General features: G+C 36.2%; 1 protein-coding gene across 1 annotated transcript in view; it reads left to right on the forward strand.

Moving 5' to 3' along the window:
- LOC135476510 (somatomedin-B and thrombospondin type-1 domain-containing protein-like) overlaps positions 1-13,480 on the forward strand; it is a 43,469-nt gene extending 29,989 nt beyond the window's left edge. Inside the window, exons 2-4 of the mRNA XM_064756548.1 lie at positions 1,666-1,878; positions 6,842-6,980; positions 12,683-13,480. Of these exons, the coding sequence (XP_064612618.1) occupies positions 1,666-1,878; positions 6,842-6,980; positions 12,683-12,968 (638 nt within the window). The 3' untranslated portion in view covers positions 12,969-13,480. The remainder of the gene's footprint in view (positions 1-1,665; positions 1,879-6,841; positions 6,981-12,682) is intronic.
- The last annotated feature ends 843 nt before the right edge of the window (positions 13,481-14,323 follow it).

Consider the following 14,323-nt stretch of genomic DNA (forward strand, 5'->3'; position numbering starts at 1 on the left):
TCCACTACATCTGTCATTTTCTATAAATGACGCTACAGTATGCACAGAAATGAAATGTTTTCTCTTTACACATTTGAGCTCTGATCACATTGTCTATTTCTACTTGAAAACCCTGCACAAAGTTAGGTGGCTGAATTCAAAGCAGGAATACATGTATTTCATAATTATCATATGGTTCAAATAATTGGAGTGTCGAAAGTAGGCACCTAGACAGCTCTTTTCTTTTTGAACACCCTGATTATAACGTCATAAGCATGTAAGTTTCAGCGCAAGAGGCTGTAGACTTGACGGGAAAGCTTAACTCCAGCTAATCCTGTGTTCTGGGTCCAAATGGGTAGAAATTTTGGCATAGTCTATATCTTACCTTGCTCAAAAACTACATGTATGCAGCATGTCTTGCTGTTAATTCTGTTCAACATGTAGTTATAGTTATCTGTAGTTATATATATAACTGATCTTCATAACTTTAATTATCATACAATTTTCATTAATGCATAAGCTGTGTTGTCATCGATTCAGCTATTGATGCTGTATGTGTCCAACTTTTCGCATATTTGCAAGGTGTTTATTCAAGAATAATCTGAAGGTACATGTATTATTCTGTGTAAACTGATAAAATTATTCATTTGTGAAACCCTGAAATTGGCCTATCCAACTTATGTAGTTTTGTCTCCAGAATCAAATTAAAAACGTGCACAAATTGCACTGAAAGTTGCTCTTTTAGATGTGAAAGGGCTGAGGAAGTCTGGTAGAAGAAGTCTAGACTTCCATTCCAGTCCTCGTGACGTGTAAACTGAATAACAAAGAAACCTAAGGTTGAAACGGTTAAAGGTTTAGTGTGATTGGTATTCATTTATATAACCTTGACCTTTGTCAAGGTTTCCAAGTAGTATTATCAGTCCCACATGATGAATATGCATTACAACTTTCATATTCACCGTAAGGTAAAATAGAAAACCTGAATGTCACCAAGAAATTCATGTTGAAAGTACAGAGTACCCTAACTGACCTAAAATTTCGTTTATGACTCAATTTTCGATTCTCTGAGTTCTGTTGATTTTAGAAAGGTGTTTTGAGGTTTGATTGGAAGGTAGGGTGATATCCTTCTGGAAAATGTAAATTTTAGTGCCAGAAGTAATACATGTATCTCCTGACATTTATTAGCGTCCAAAAATTCTCCTTTGTGTTCAAATTATTAGGTCATTTAGGGTACTTCTGTTATATTAAGGTGAGTGCAGTCTTTTGCGGATATAGCCAATTACATCTTAGAGGCCAAGTGCTTTGTTTTTGAAATAATCTTGACTGATTCCATCAAGGAAAATTCCCTCAAAGTATTCAGCATTTGTTTTCATTCCTTTGCTGACTTTGTCGTCAAGCTGGTGAGGTTCTTATTGACCCAGTAAGGCTTCCATATTCAAGTTGCAAATGATGTGAGCTCAGATTCACATCTTTCAGGGTTTTATGACAACTTTAGGCTACTTGTTTCCTCAGGTTGTTGATCTGTCAGTATTTTCCTACAAAAATAAATCTTCCCCCTTCTTTCAGTTTAACGAGTCTCGAGTACACCATAAATTCTGAAATAATGAAAGAAATAATACATTTGTGAGGAAATCTTCATCTACTCTGCCACTTTCAATACTAATGGAATTTGGTTTTGCATTACAGCTGTGGATTGTGAAGTCTCCGACTGGTACAACTGGAAGCCATGTAACAACCCATGCGGCTTGGGGTCACAGGAGCGGAGGAGAGAGGTTACGCGACCTGCCCAAAATGGTGGAAGAGCCTGTCCAGTTTTACGAGAAAAAAGGGCCTGTATTGGAACAAATGATGAGGAGTGTTTACAGCAAAGTGTTGAGTATCAAGGGAAAGAACTCAGGGGTATGTTTACTTTTTTCCTATTAAAATATAGAAATGTGTACTTATTTCGACTGACAATAAAAAATGTTTTGAGAAGGCGAGGGAACAGCTGGCATTTTAGGCTACAAGCAAAAATGGTATATACATGTACAATCATAACAATAAAATAACTACATTGTACATGTAGGTGCAAAAAGGCAAACATTTTGCGTAGAAGATGTGTGATAGCACACTGCAAGCATAAAGACATTTTGGGTAGAAGATGTGTGATAGCACACTGCAAGCATAAAGACATTTTGCGTAGAAGATGTGTGATAGCACACTGCAAGCATAAAGACATTTTGCGTAGAAGATGTGTGATAGCACACTGCAAGCATAAAGACATTTTGGGTAGAAGATGTGTGATAGCACACTGCAAGCATAAAGACATTTTGCGTAGAAGATGTGTGATAGCACACTGCAAGCATAAAGACATTTTGGGTAGAAGATGTGTGATAGCACACTGCAAGCATAAAGACATTTTGCGTAGAAGATGTGTGATAGCACACTGCAAGCATAAAGACATTTTGCGTAGAAGATGTGTGATAGCACACTGCAAGCATAAAGACATTTTGGGTAGAAGATGTGTGATAGCACACTGCAAGCATAAAGACATTTTGCGTGGAAGATGTGTGATAGCACACTGCAAGCATAAAGACGTTTTGGGTAGAAAATGTGTGATAGCACACTGCAAGCATAAAGACATTTTGGGTAGAAGATGTGTGATAGCACACTGCAGGCATAAAGACGTTTTGGGTAGATGATGTGTGATAGCACACTGGAAGCATGAAGGCCTTTTGGGTAACATGTAAGTGTTGAAAACTACAGATTGCAAAAATGTTGGTATGCGAAGACGAAAATGGCAGGATATATATAACGAAGACTTCAAGTGTGCTGACAAAATGTTGAAGATGAAGACCTTTGAGTTTGTTTTCTTGTGGAGACAAAATGTTGGAAGTTTATGAAGCAGGAAAATGTTAGTGCGAGTGTGCAGACAAACTGTTGGGAGCTTTTAATAGAAAGAAGATGTTTGTATGTTCAGACAAAATGCTGGAAACTTATGAAGAGAGATGTTTGTATGTGGTCAGAAGAGACGGGAAGCTTATGAAGAGAGAAGATATGCGCAGACATAATATTGGAAGATATTTTTGTGCATTTAACTGTGAGCAGACATGTTGGAAGTTATAAAGACAAGTGTGCACAGGCAAATGTTGGAAGCTTATGAAGGGAGAAAATTTTGTGTGTGTGCAGACGAAATGTTGGAAGCTTATGAAGAGAACAAAATTGTGTGTGTGTGCAGACAAAATGTTGGAAGCTTATGAAGGGAGAAGATTTTGTGTGTGTGTGCAGACAAAATGTTGGAAGCTTATGAACTGAGAATATTTAGTGTGTGTGCAGACAAAATGTTGGAAGCTTATGAAGGGAAAAGATTTTGTGTGTGCAGACAACATGTTGGAAGCTTATGAAGGGAGAAGATTTTGTGTGTGTGTGCAGACAAAATGCTGGAAGCTTATGAACTGAGAATATTTAGTGTGTGTGCAGACAAAATGTTGGAAGCTTATGAAGGGAGAAGATTTTTTGTGTGTGCAGACAAAATGTTGGAAGCTCATGACGGGAAAAGATTTTGTGTGTGTGCAGACAACATGTTGGAAGCTTATGAAGGGAGAAGATTTTGTGTGCAGACAAAATGTTGGAAGCTTATGAATGAAGATTTTGTGTTTGTGCTGAAATGTTTATGGTACAGTGAATTTGCCAGTCTCCACTGTTTAGGTGCATAGGCATGTTTTTGGCATTACAACATACTTAAGCTCTAAAACTGTCATGAATGATAGGAATTAAAAGGGGGGAAAGTGTCTTGAGAACAAGCCAACAATCATTCATGGGCATTCTACATTGAGCACTGGAGGTAGAGATGTGGCTGGTTTTCTCATCAGGGTAGACAAACAGAGAAATCATTGATAAGTGACGTCAGAAATGAGGCTGAGAAATTTGTGGCATTCATTCTCACTAAACAAATCGCCTTAACATTTGCCAGGCGTCAAGATGGGGCAGAGAATATGCCATTATAGCGAGTACAGTACCTTCGCTTGTGTACCAATGAATAATGACAGACATAAGACACTTTACTGAGTTTGATGTACACTGTACATCTATATATGTATTTGGTTAGTAAAGGTTTTATAACACATTAGAGCATACATTATTCAAATCATCTAGAACTTCAAGGATGTTTTGTATTAAAAGTCCTGTATTAAAATGACATGAAAATTGTGCACGAAATGTACAATTTTGGAGGTATGTCAAGTATTACTTTTGGAGATGAAACTGACATTTTCCCATCAGGATATTGTCATATTTTCCACACAAACCTTAACAGACTGTTTTTAAAGATCAGTGCAACTCTCAGAATCAGGAAAATTAGAAAACTTAGAAACTTAAGTAAATGAAGGTAATAAATAAATACATGTACACTGTAATGCTTTTTATACCTTTTGTAATGTACCATTTAAATAAAAAAACTGGGGTGCTATTTTATGACATTAACATTTAATATTATTTTTAATAAATTTTATATACATGATCCAGATTTTCTCTACTCTCTTGAATTTATATCTCAAATCTGTCTCGATAAGCTCTTTTCAGGACCCCAAGGTCCCTAGCTAGACTGGAGCGGTATCACTGTCTGACCTATAACTTAATCACTGGATTGACATACAGCCAGCTTATTTGTATAGGTCAACACTGTCTATATACATATATATATATATATATATATATATATATATATATATATATATATATATATATAGACAATGTGCATACACACACACAGGTCTTTATATATGAACATGTAGTAAATTGTAGCTGTATTTTCTCAGGGCCACCAGTGTTGCTGTAATGTTATACATGCATAATAACATCTGTTAACATCGTGTATGTGTACACCGGAAAACCCTAAACAGGCAGGGAATGAAAACACAGTAGGTGGAAAATGCAGGAAATGAGGGTGGGTAGGGGGTGGATTGGGTGGTGGTGGCGAGCAAAGTCTCTGTGGGAATTCCTGTCTCGACCTTACATGTCTTAATAATGCAGATAGAAATGGCTGCATAGATTGCGACACCCTGATTTATCTAATTTATGGGGCAGATATTAGTAGTGTTGATTGTAGAATATTACATTTCCTTACCAGCCTTTTGGAAAAGTAAAGATATGAGTATGCTGTTCATTAGATGGTCTAACCATGTGAGAAAAAGGAAACTCAATATTCCTGCTTCAATTATACATTGGCTAAAATAAGCAGACCAGGTGTCCCAAAAATCAGGAGAAATAGAGTATTTTGATGTATGGTAAAGGACCTAAAATTTATCCCCAAAAAGAGCTTGTTTAGAGCTCAATGAATGTCATAAAATATGAATTTTGGTGCTGAAATTTTCTTTTTTGCCAGTAGGATATCACCCTACCTTCTGAAAGACCTACCTTTCAAAGATCAACAGAATTCTCAGAATTGGGCAAATGGAGCAACTTTGTCGTGGACAAAGTTTAGATCTTTTTCAATACAGTAGCAATTGCTAAGGTATTTGTATTATCTTTCAGGGCCAAATCTGACACCGTAATCCAATTTTCCATTGCTGCTGTTATTGAAAATTGTTTACGGTGTGAGTAGGCAAAATTTAAAAAAGGAAGATGCTGTAAGACAAAAGGAAATAAGCCAATCTTGATCGGTATGAGAAAATTTTTGATTAACCACCGAGCGATCAGTTTTACATCAGTGATCAGTGATTTCATTTTTCCTACACCTATATCCTGAGAGACTGTCTCATAGTTGAAAAAAAATATTATAAATGACTGAAAATTTCATCCACAAAAGTGCATTTTTAGAGGCAAAAATATCACAAAATATTATTTTTGACTGAACATTAAAAGAGTGGAATATTATCCCATGTTCCAAGCAAACCTCAAAACACCTTCTAAAATCAATACAGCTCACAGAATCAGGAAAAATGAACAAGTTAGTCATGGACTAAAATTATGGTCTTTTAGTATGATACCGCATAATACATTAATCAAGTTGAAAGATACATGTAAATTGAATTAACTGATGCTCCTGATTCCAAAATAAACTGGGAACCAGAGAATTCATCCTGCAGGTATATATCATTTTACATTTCCATTATGTTCTTACTTGAGAATTCTTGTTTGTCTTACTTGAGGATTTGATTGATAGATGTTCACTGTCTTATGAAATCCTCATGTGTCTGTTACACCTGAATACAGGTGAATTTTACTCAACTTTTCTTTATGACCAAAGTTTTTACGCAATTTAAAACCAGGACACCCATTATACTAAAACTCGTATTGTTTTAACAATACCTGACTTAACTGAATTAAAAATGTTGTGTGTGTGCAAAAAATTTCATTTCACACAAAGAGCTGGTTCAGATTTGAAATAAAACTTGTTGTAATTAAAGGATGGTTGTCAGATATAAAATGACATTGGCTTTTTTTTCAAAGCTGACATATGTACTTAAGTGACCTGTGTGTTCACAATTTTAACATAGCCTTTGAATATGCATTAAAGTGTTAATGAATATGCATTTATTTTCAGATTTACATTTAATTATTAAAATGGAAATGATTAATGATAGTAATTTCTGGCTGACTGTAAATCTTCAACCTTTTCAACCACTAAAGCACTTTTTCCATTGGAATTTAGGAATACAATTATAATGAAAATGATGCTAAAAGTGAATTGCTTGTGTCATTAAAGATACAAGCTTCACATAACATGCAAGTGATTTCTCTACACCTGATAGTTCTCTTAGAATGGTTTGAAATGTGGTTGCAGAGGTGGATAAAAAGGTTGAAGACTAAGGGTTCATTAGTTATAGCAGTTTTTGTCTGCCGATCACTGAGATAAATAAACATTGTTTTTTCCTTTTAACAGAGGTTGCTAGAATTTTACCTGCTAAATATGGTGCCTACAGATCCGAGAAAAAATACGACCCATTCCAGGATCACTTGAGGAAGAATTTGTACGGGCGACGATTTGTTGATCTCAGGAATGAGATTTTAGCCAGAACTTCGTAAGTAATGGTTTTATCAGTTTTGAATTAGTGGTTTATATGGCTGATTACTGATTTGTGTCAAAATCCCAGCAGAGGTCTAGCTACATGTAACTACACTTCATGTAATTGGCACTATATGTGGTTAATAGAGACAAGGTTTTAATTCGAAGTCCAAGCTTACAAATTTAAACTTCAGAACATTTTTGGCACTTAAAAACAGAATTGGGGAAAATGGCTTTGACTGACAAGCAGCGACTTCCAGCCTCATGTGGGTAGCATTGTATAGTATGAAGGGATTACTGGTATTGCTGCAAAGTAAGACTATCTTACAGAATAAAACTGTATTTGAGGCAACTTTTAAGTTCAAATTCTTTTATGGTGGAAGGTAGAAAAAGTCCAACCGTATTATGTGACCTGTCAAAAATGTTGGGAACTATTTTTGATTCCATTCACTATGACATGGGCGTCTGTAAAAATGTCATAAAAAGTAATTTAGAGTAGACGAATGAAAGATAAAATTGCCTCTGGAAAACTCTGAGACAGGTGATTGGTAAATTAATGTCAACAAAGGTTGCCTGACCTTTTTCATAAGTCACATGGCACAGTAGGACTGTTTTACCATTGACGTCGAAAGGGTTCCAACTCGAAAGTCCCCTATTAAAGATGTGACTAAAGATGGTCGAATGAGAAGATTAGATCACCAGTTTTGATTACAAAAGTCTCGTTCAAAGCTTTTGGATGAATCCACCTGTGTTCAACTTTTTGGACTCGTTCTACAAAGAAGCCATCCCCATCTTGCCACACTGCTATATTGAGCATCAATGGCATTAACATACTGTAGAGTATGAGACATAAATCACTGGTGCAGCATCACAACAGCTAATGGAGAGGGGCCATGATTTGAAGAAGATCAGCTACAAGTATGTCTTAAATAGTAAAAAAAGGAAAAGTTGAGAACAGATAAGATTCCAGTTTTGAAAATGAAGGGTATATAGGATTTCTCCACCAGGCATACAAGGCTCATCTAGTAAACTAGGTTTTTATGTTGCGTATATATATGCATGGTTGTGATGCCTGCAAGTGTGTTGATTTGATACAACAAACATGGCCACACTTAAGAAGACACACACAGTAGCATTTTCTCTCAACATCCTTCTTGATTATGGCTATAAACATTTACATAGAGAAGACCAGCAGTACTTTGGACGCTTAACCCCTCAGGTTTGGAGACAGCTAGATCTGTGCAAATGCATACACATATTGCAAGCTCAGAATTCTGAAGATTGCCAAACTCAGAGGGAGTGTTGAGGCTTGATTGCCAAACTCAGAGGCAGTGTTGAAAGTGATTGCCCAACTCAGAGACAGTGTTGAGGCTTGATTGCCCAACTCAGAGGCTGTGTTGAGGCTTGATTGCCAATCTCAGAGGCAGTGTTGAGGCTTGATTGCCCAACTCAGAGGCTGTGTTGAGGCTTGAAGTGGGCCTATTGTATTTCCCCTTGACTGTGTTACTGTTTTGGCATGATTCTGAGAACTGTTGATCCCAGAAAGGTTTTTTTAAGGTTTGTTTGGATAGTATGATGACATCCGACTGCAAAAATGTAAGTTTTAGCACCAAATGTAACATTTATTTGCCTGTTAAAATGCACTTTTTGGCTGAAAATTTTAGTTCAGACACCGTGGTTTGTAGGAGTTAGTGCAGTAAAGCACTTCATAGGTAATGACAATAAATAAGCAGATGCCAACCACATGGGATTAGGGATTTTGGAAGAGAGTTGTATAGTTCATTGTGAACCATGTGCTTATAGGATGTGTGTATTAACATAACTGTGTTTATAACCAGTTGTATATAGAAAACCCGCCGTAACAGATGATTGTTGGAGGGTGACAGCTAGTAAATATGATCCATGCATGCTACCGAAAGAGGTGTCGTCAAGTTTATCATCCTTTAGGAGATCTCTTATCACATAGAAACATCCATATACATCATACTTGCTTTATAATACATATACTCTTATATAATCTGAATTATCCAATGGTCCTCATGGACTTTGAATGGGAGGTGTATATATATATTTATTTATTTATTTATTTGATTGATGTTTTATGTCATACTATTTCTATTTCAAGAATATTTCACTTATCCAACTGGGGGAAACCCACTGAGGTTTATAGGAGTGAATCAAAACTTAACAAGAGGTTTTGATAATGGATTAGGGTGTGTTTTTTTATGAAATTACATAAACATTATGTGACATGGCAAATGAACGAAACACACACACAATTTGTGGTGGTGAGTCTTCAAGTGTATTATTTTATACACTGGTCCCGTGAATAACCCTGTGATCATAAACACAGAATCTGACATAAGTAATGTTACACAGATATGTTAATTTCAAACATATACAATAAACAATTTGCGTAGATTACAGAATAATGAATATTTAAGTATCTATAGCCCACAGCGAAGGTTCGCATATACAGTTACTAGTATACACAGTAAACGCTTGGCAAAGGGTGCGCACCATTATATTTTCTCAATGCAAACTGCAAAGCTAAACACATCAAAGTATAACAATATTGTTGCAAACCATATGATAAAGAAATTATCAGACAAATTATGATAAACTTAATTACCCCTGATGACCAGGAACACACCGGGAGATACACAGTGTATCCAGCCCAGAATACCGGTAGGGGCCTACATCAGACATCTATTTCTACCTAAATACACAAACATTAATTGTGTAAAGCAAAGTAACCATTAAATAGTATTAGAGACAAGAAATCCTAATCGGGCAATTTTGATATGAATCTTGACAGCTGAATTAACAGATATATCGAAGTCTGGTACAAATGTACAACAATTCAGTGAAACATAGCGTCACATAGCTGCACTGAAAATTTCATGTGCAATAGTGGTAATACGAAGTCATAACAAAATTCAGAATACAACGAACGAACAATTTATCACGCTAAAAGGAGTGGAAAAGTCTACAGAATAACACAACGTTATGATGCAGAAATAGGTAAATGACATTGAACATGTGATGATCACCCGTACAACTTGCGCACCGGTTTGAACTTTCCGCTAGCTGTAGCCATGTTATTCGGTGGCAGCCATCTTTACCTGGCACAAGCGAAACGTTGTCACACTAACCATTATAAATAACCCACAAATGCAGGACTATATATAAACGCTAACGAACACTAACTAAAGCTCATTATTATATGGACAGAATCATGTAAACAATATGGTTTCTACTTACGAGATACATGTATCTCTTAGAACTCGGAATTAAAATGATATAAAGCACTCCTTTCGGAATAGCTGCAGACGATAGAGTGGCGAGGAGTGACGTCATACAAACGGCATCATAACATGACGTATCCCTAGCGCGTCATAGCTAACCTGTACCGGGGGCGATCAGGGACAGGGGATGTCCGTTATATGGATAACGAGCATAAACAAAAAACCCCAAATGACTGTTACAATTAAATCACCTGAAATCTGATTGAATTCTTCATCATCACCCTTCTCTCACATAAATTTTTTACCAACTTTACCGCAGCAAGGTGATTTTATGTTGGTAAAAATTCATATAAATTAGGAGCTTTGTCACGTACCTGGCAAAGGTACATGGTTAACACCGAGACCCTCGGTTCCTCCACCTGCAAACCTGACGACAGTGATAAGTGAAAGTGTCATGAGCGTGGTGTTAAGCAGCAATAAATGAATCACTCAAACTATTTTATGAAATAATTTTTTTATGGATATATTGCAGGTAAATCATAAATCCATGATCCATGCATGGTCAAAATTCATGTGACAGCATTTGATGTGAAAATTCATACAAAAGAATTTGGCCTCAAAATTCATGTGACAGAATTTGGTCTCAAAATTCATGCAACAGAATTTGGTCTCAAAAATTCATACAACGGAATTTGATGTCAAAATTCATACAACAGAATTTTGTGTCAAAATTCATACAACAGGATTTGGTGTCAAGATTCATACAACAGAGTTTGGTGTCAAAATTCATACCACAGCGTTTGTTGTCAAAATTCGCGTAACAGAAGTTAGTGTCAAAAGCCATACGGCAGAATTTCTTATCAAAATCCACAGAACAGAATTTGTTGTGAAAATTTGCACAACAGAATTTGGTGTCAAAATTCATGTAACGGAATTTAATGTCAAAAGTCATTCAACAAGTTTCTTTGTATACTGTCTAGAGTTCTGTCTGGCTAAATGTCAGTAAAAAAAAACATGGCAATTTAGAGGTCAGAGCAAACCCCTCCACCAGTTCTCATGTTTAAGGTTGAGGATGTGTAGTGCGTGTATATCCAGGGCCGGTGAATGGAGACTGCTGACAGTTTTTAGGGCAAACCTGCACATGTATGTCCTCAAGACATCTGGAGGATCTGTCAGCAGTACACAGTATCACTTACGAGTAGACTTGATAAGTTTCCCAGCTCAGTGGGTTCTTGTAGTTTCATACCGTACACATATGACCATTAACACTTACATTCACATCTTAATTAGCCTGTATCAGACACATGCTGTCTTGCAATGGCAAAAGGAAGGAAGTGATACTCAGATTTTGGATGCGCAACACTTATTATTTGACTGAAGAAAGCAAATTACATGTAGGTCAAGTATAAACCTGAAAAATATTTTTCACTGCAAAATAATCTATGTTAAAAGAAAAACACACTAAAAGATCCAAATTTGGAAAATATTTTCTGGTGTCGCATGCTCCCCTTAGTTATTGCACAGCAGTATATTTCCATAGGGGCCCTCGTTGGCTCAGCAGTTAACCAAAGCGTTACCACATTAACATATGTCTGCAGATGAATGGACGCTTGATGAATCTGTCATTTCTTGTACAATACCATTGCCTTAGTTCCTCAACCTTTTCGCATATAAAAGAGCAACTTTCTGTGCAATTTGTGCACATTTTCCAAAAGTTGATTTTGGAGACAAAACTACATTGGTTGGATTGGCCAATTTCAGGGCTTTACAAAGAGTGTAGTTTTATCAGTCTACACAGAATGCCTTCAGAATATTAAACACCATATAAACAAACACCTTGAAAGCATGCGAAAAGGTTGAAGAATTACTGTATATGCTGTGTTGACTGAAAAGGGTCACATGTTATAACATTAGAATCATTTGTTTCTACTTCACGATGTGAAAAAACAACGTTACCTGTGATTACTATGATGCTGGTATAATATCATCTTTTTGTGTGAATTAATTGATTTTAATACCGTAAATGTCTTCTCCACCTATTTTATTCTCTTGTACATGAACTTGGTTATATTCTGTCAGTACAAAGCTCTCAGTACTTAGATAATGTTACTGTAATTTTTCAACCTTTTCGCATGTTTACAAGATATTGTTTCAAGCATGTTCTAAAGGCATTATTCCGTTATGAGATAAATTTATACTTTTTGTGAAGCCCTGAAAGGGGCCAATCCCAACAATGTAGTTTTGTGTCTAAAAGCAAATTAGTAATGTGCATAAATTGCACTGAAAGTTGATTTTTCATATGTGAAAAGGTTGAGGAATTAGGGTAGATTTCATGATTCAACTTATTGTGAAGAAATCATTTTTAATTGCTGAAGTGATTTACCAAATTGTGGACAAATCTTTTGACCGCTGGATGGGAGTTTTTTTTTGTTTGTCTCACATCTTAATAACTTTGTGTTGTCTGTTTCAGGTACTTTGCCAAGTTTGAGATTACTGATGTGAAACACGGGTGTAATGTGACGGCCTTCCCTTGGGTGCAGGCGCTAAGGACTGGCCAAACAGTCTGCGTTGAGTGTCAACCGACCATTATGAAAAAAGAGCTGGGAACACGCTGTGAAGGACATGGAGTGTGGCGGCAAGAAACAAGATGGCGGGCTGTTCATGTCCACGGTTGCCATGGCAAATGGGTGATGCAGACGAAACACGACGAAGGAACATGCGACATCAATGGCAACAGTGACTTTATTCTTATATAAAATGAGAACTTTATGCAAATTAAGAACTTGATGAGCTCTGCTATTGGTGGGATATAAGTTTCATTGGTCTCAATCTCTTTAGGCCAGGCAACTTTCCTTCTCAAATCTAGGAGAAAATATGTCTCTTCTTGCTTTTCTTTGAGGTGAAATTTTGTCTCCCAACAAAGAATTGGTACTTCCTGCCGTCTACGTAAATGAATAATCAGAGAGCCCCTTTTTTCAGATAGTCAAAACTTGACTGCAGTTGTCAGTTTTAAAAATACATATAGCTGTGTACATGTACATTTTTTGACTAGGATAGTGTGTTCTTGTGCAGTTGATTTGAGTAAATATAAAACTTATTGTGCTGCAGATTACATGTACTTCTTAAACACCAGTAAGTATAAATGGTATTTGATATAATCAGGGAAAAGATGGTCAGAAATTAATATGTTTACCGCAAAAATAAATTTAAGATTTGAGTATTTGAGACTCTTCAAAGATGCAAATTGTCACACAACGTTTATTATTAAGGAGGGGGTGGGGTGGGGTGGGGGTGAATGGCTAGCCATAGTTATATACTACATAAAAATTCCAGATGGGTTCCAGTTTCACATATTTCCATATGAGTGTCGCTTCTTGAGATGAAATGTGGATGAAAATTCTTCAGAACCCATAATTTTGCATTTCATAGAACGCTAAGCCCTGTAGCCTAATGGTGCTAGAATTCATTTTCATCAAACAATGAGCATTCAGTTGTGCATTTGAAAAGCATTTTACTGGAACTAAACGCAGAAAATTTTATGAAAACGAGTTCATGTGAAGGCTCATTGTTTAAAAGAGATAAATATTGTATTTGTGTGTGTGTTTTTTATTGTATAAAATACATTTACCATTAAAGTTTACTACATGCTAACTCACTTTGCTGGAATTAGCTGCTTGTGTAATCTGAACTATCACTTTGTTGCTATTGGATTCTGTGTGACCAATCAGCTTTATGAATTCAGCAGAAGATTATTATTGTGATGTTTATTGGACAATACTAATGTCAGCGGTTTGCCTTTGGCAACACGCACCTGTAACCCATACTTTGATCAGATTGTGCATTTAAATGTAGTTTTATGATATTTTACATTTCATTTATACTGTTCTTGTAAACCATACTTCTAGTAAATAGTCCATCAGGGTCCATTTTTCTAAAACACTGTAAATCGATTTTTCGAAATATTTTCTTTCAAATCAGGTGCTTTTACAACAGTTAAGTCCAGATGTGGTCATTTCTGTTGAAATAAAGAACTTACTTGTAATTTACGGTGTTTTATGACAGTGGTCCCAATACCCCAAGGCATAATTGCTTAATATACCTCATGATTATT

Source organism: Liolophura sinensis, chromosome 10, assembly GCF_032854445.1.
Source record: "Liolophura sinensis isolate JHLJ2023 chromosome 10, CUHK_Ljap_v2, whole genome shotgun sequence".
In the NCBI taxonomy this organism is placed as follows: domain Eukaryota; kingdom Metazoa; phylum Mollusca; class Polyplacophora; order Chitonida; family Chitonidae; genus Liolophura; species Liolophura sinensis.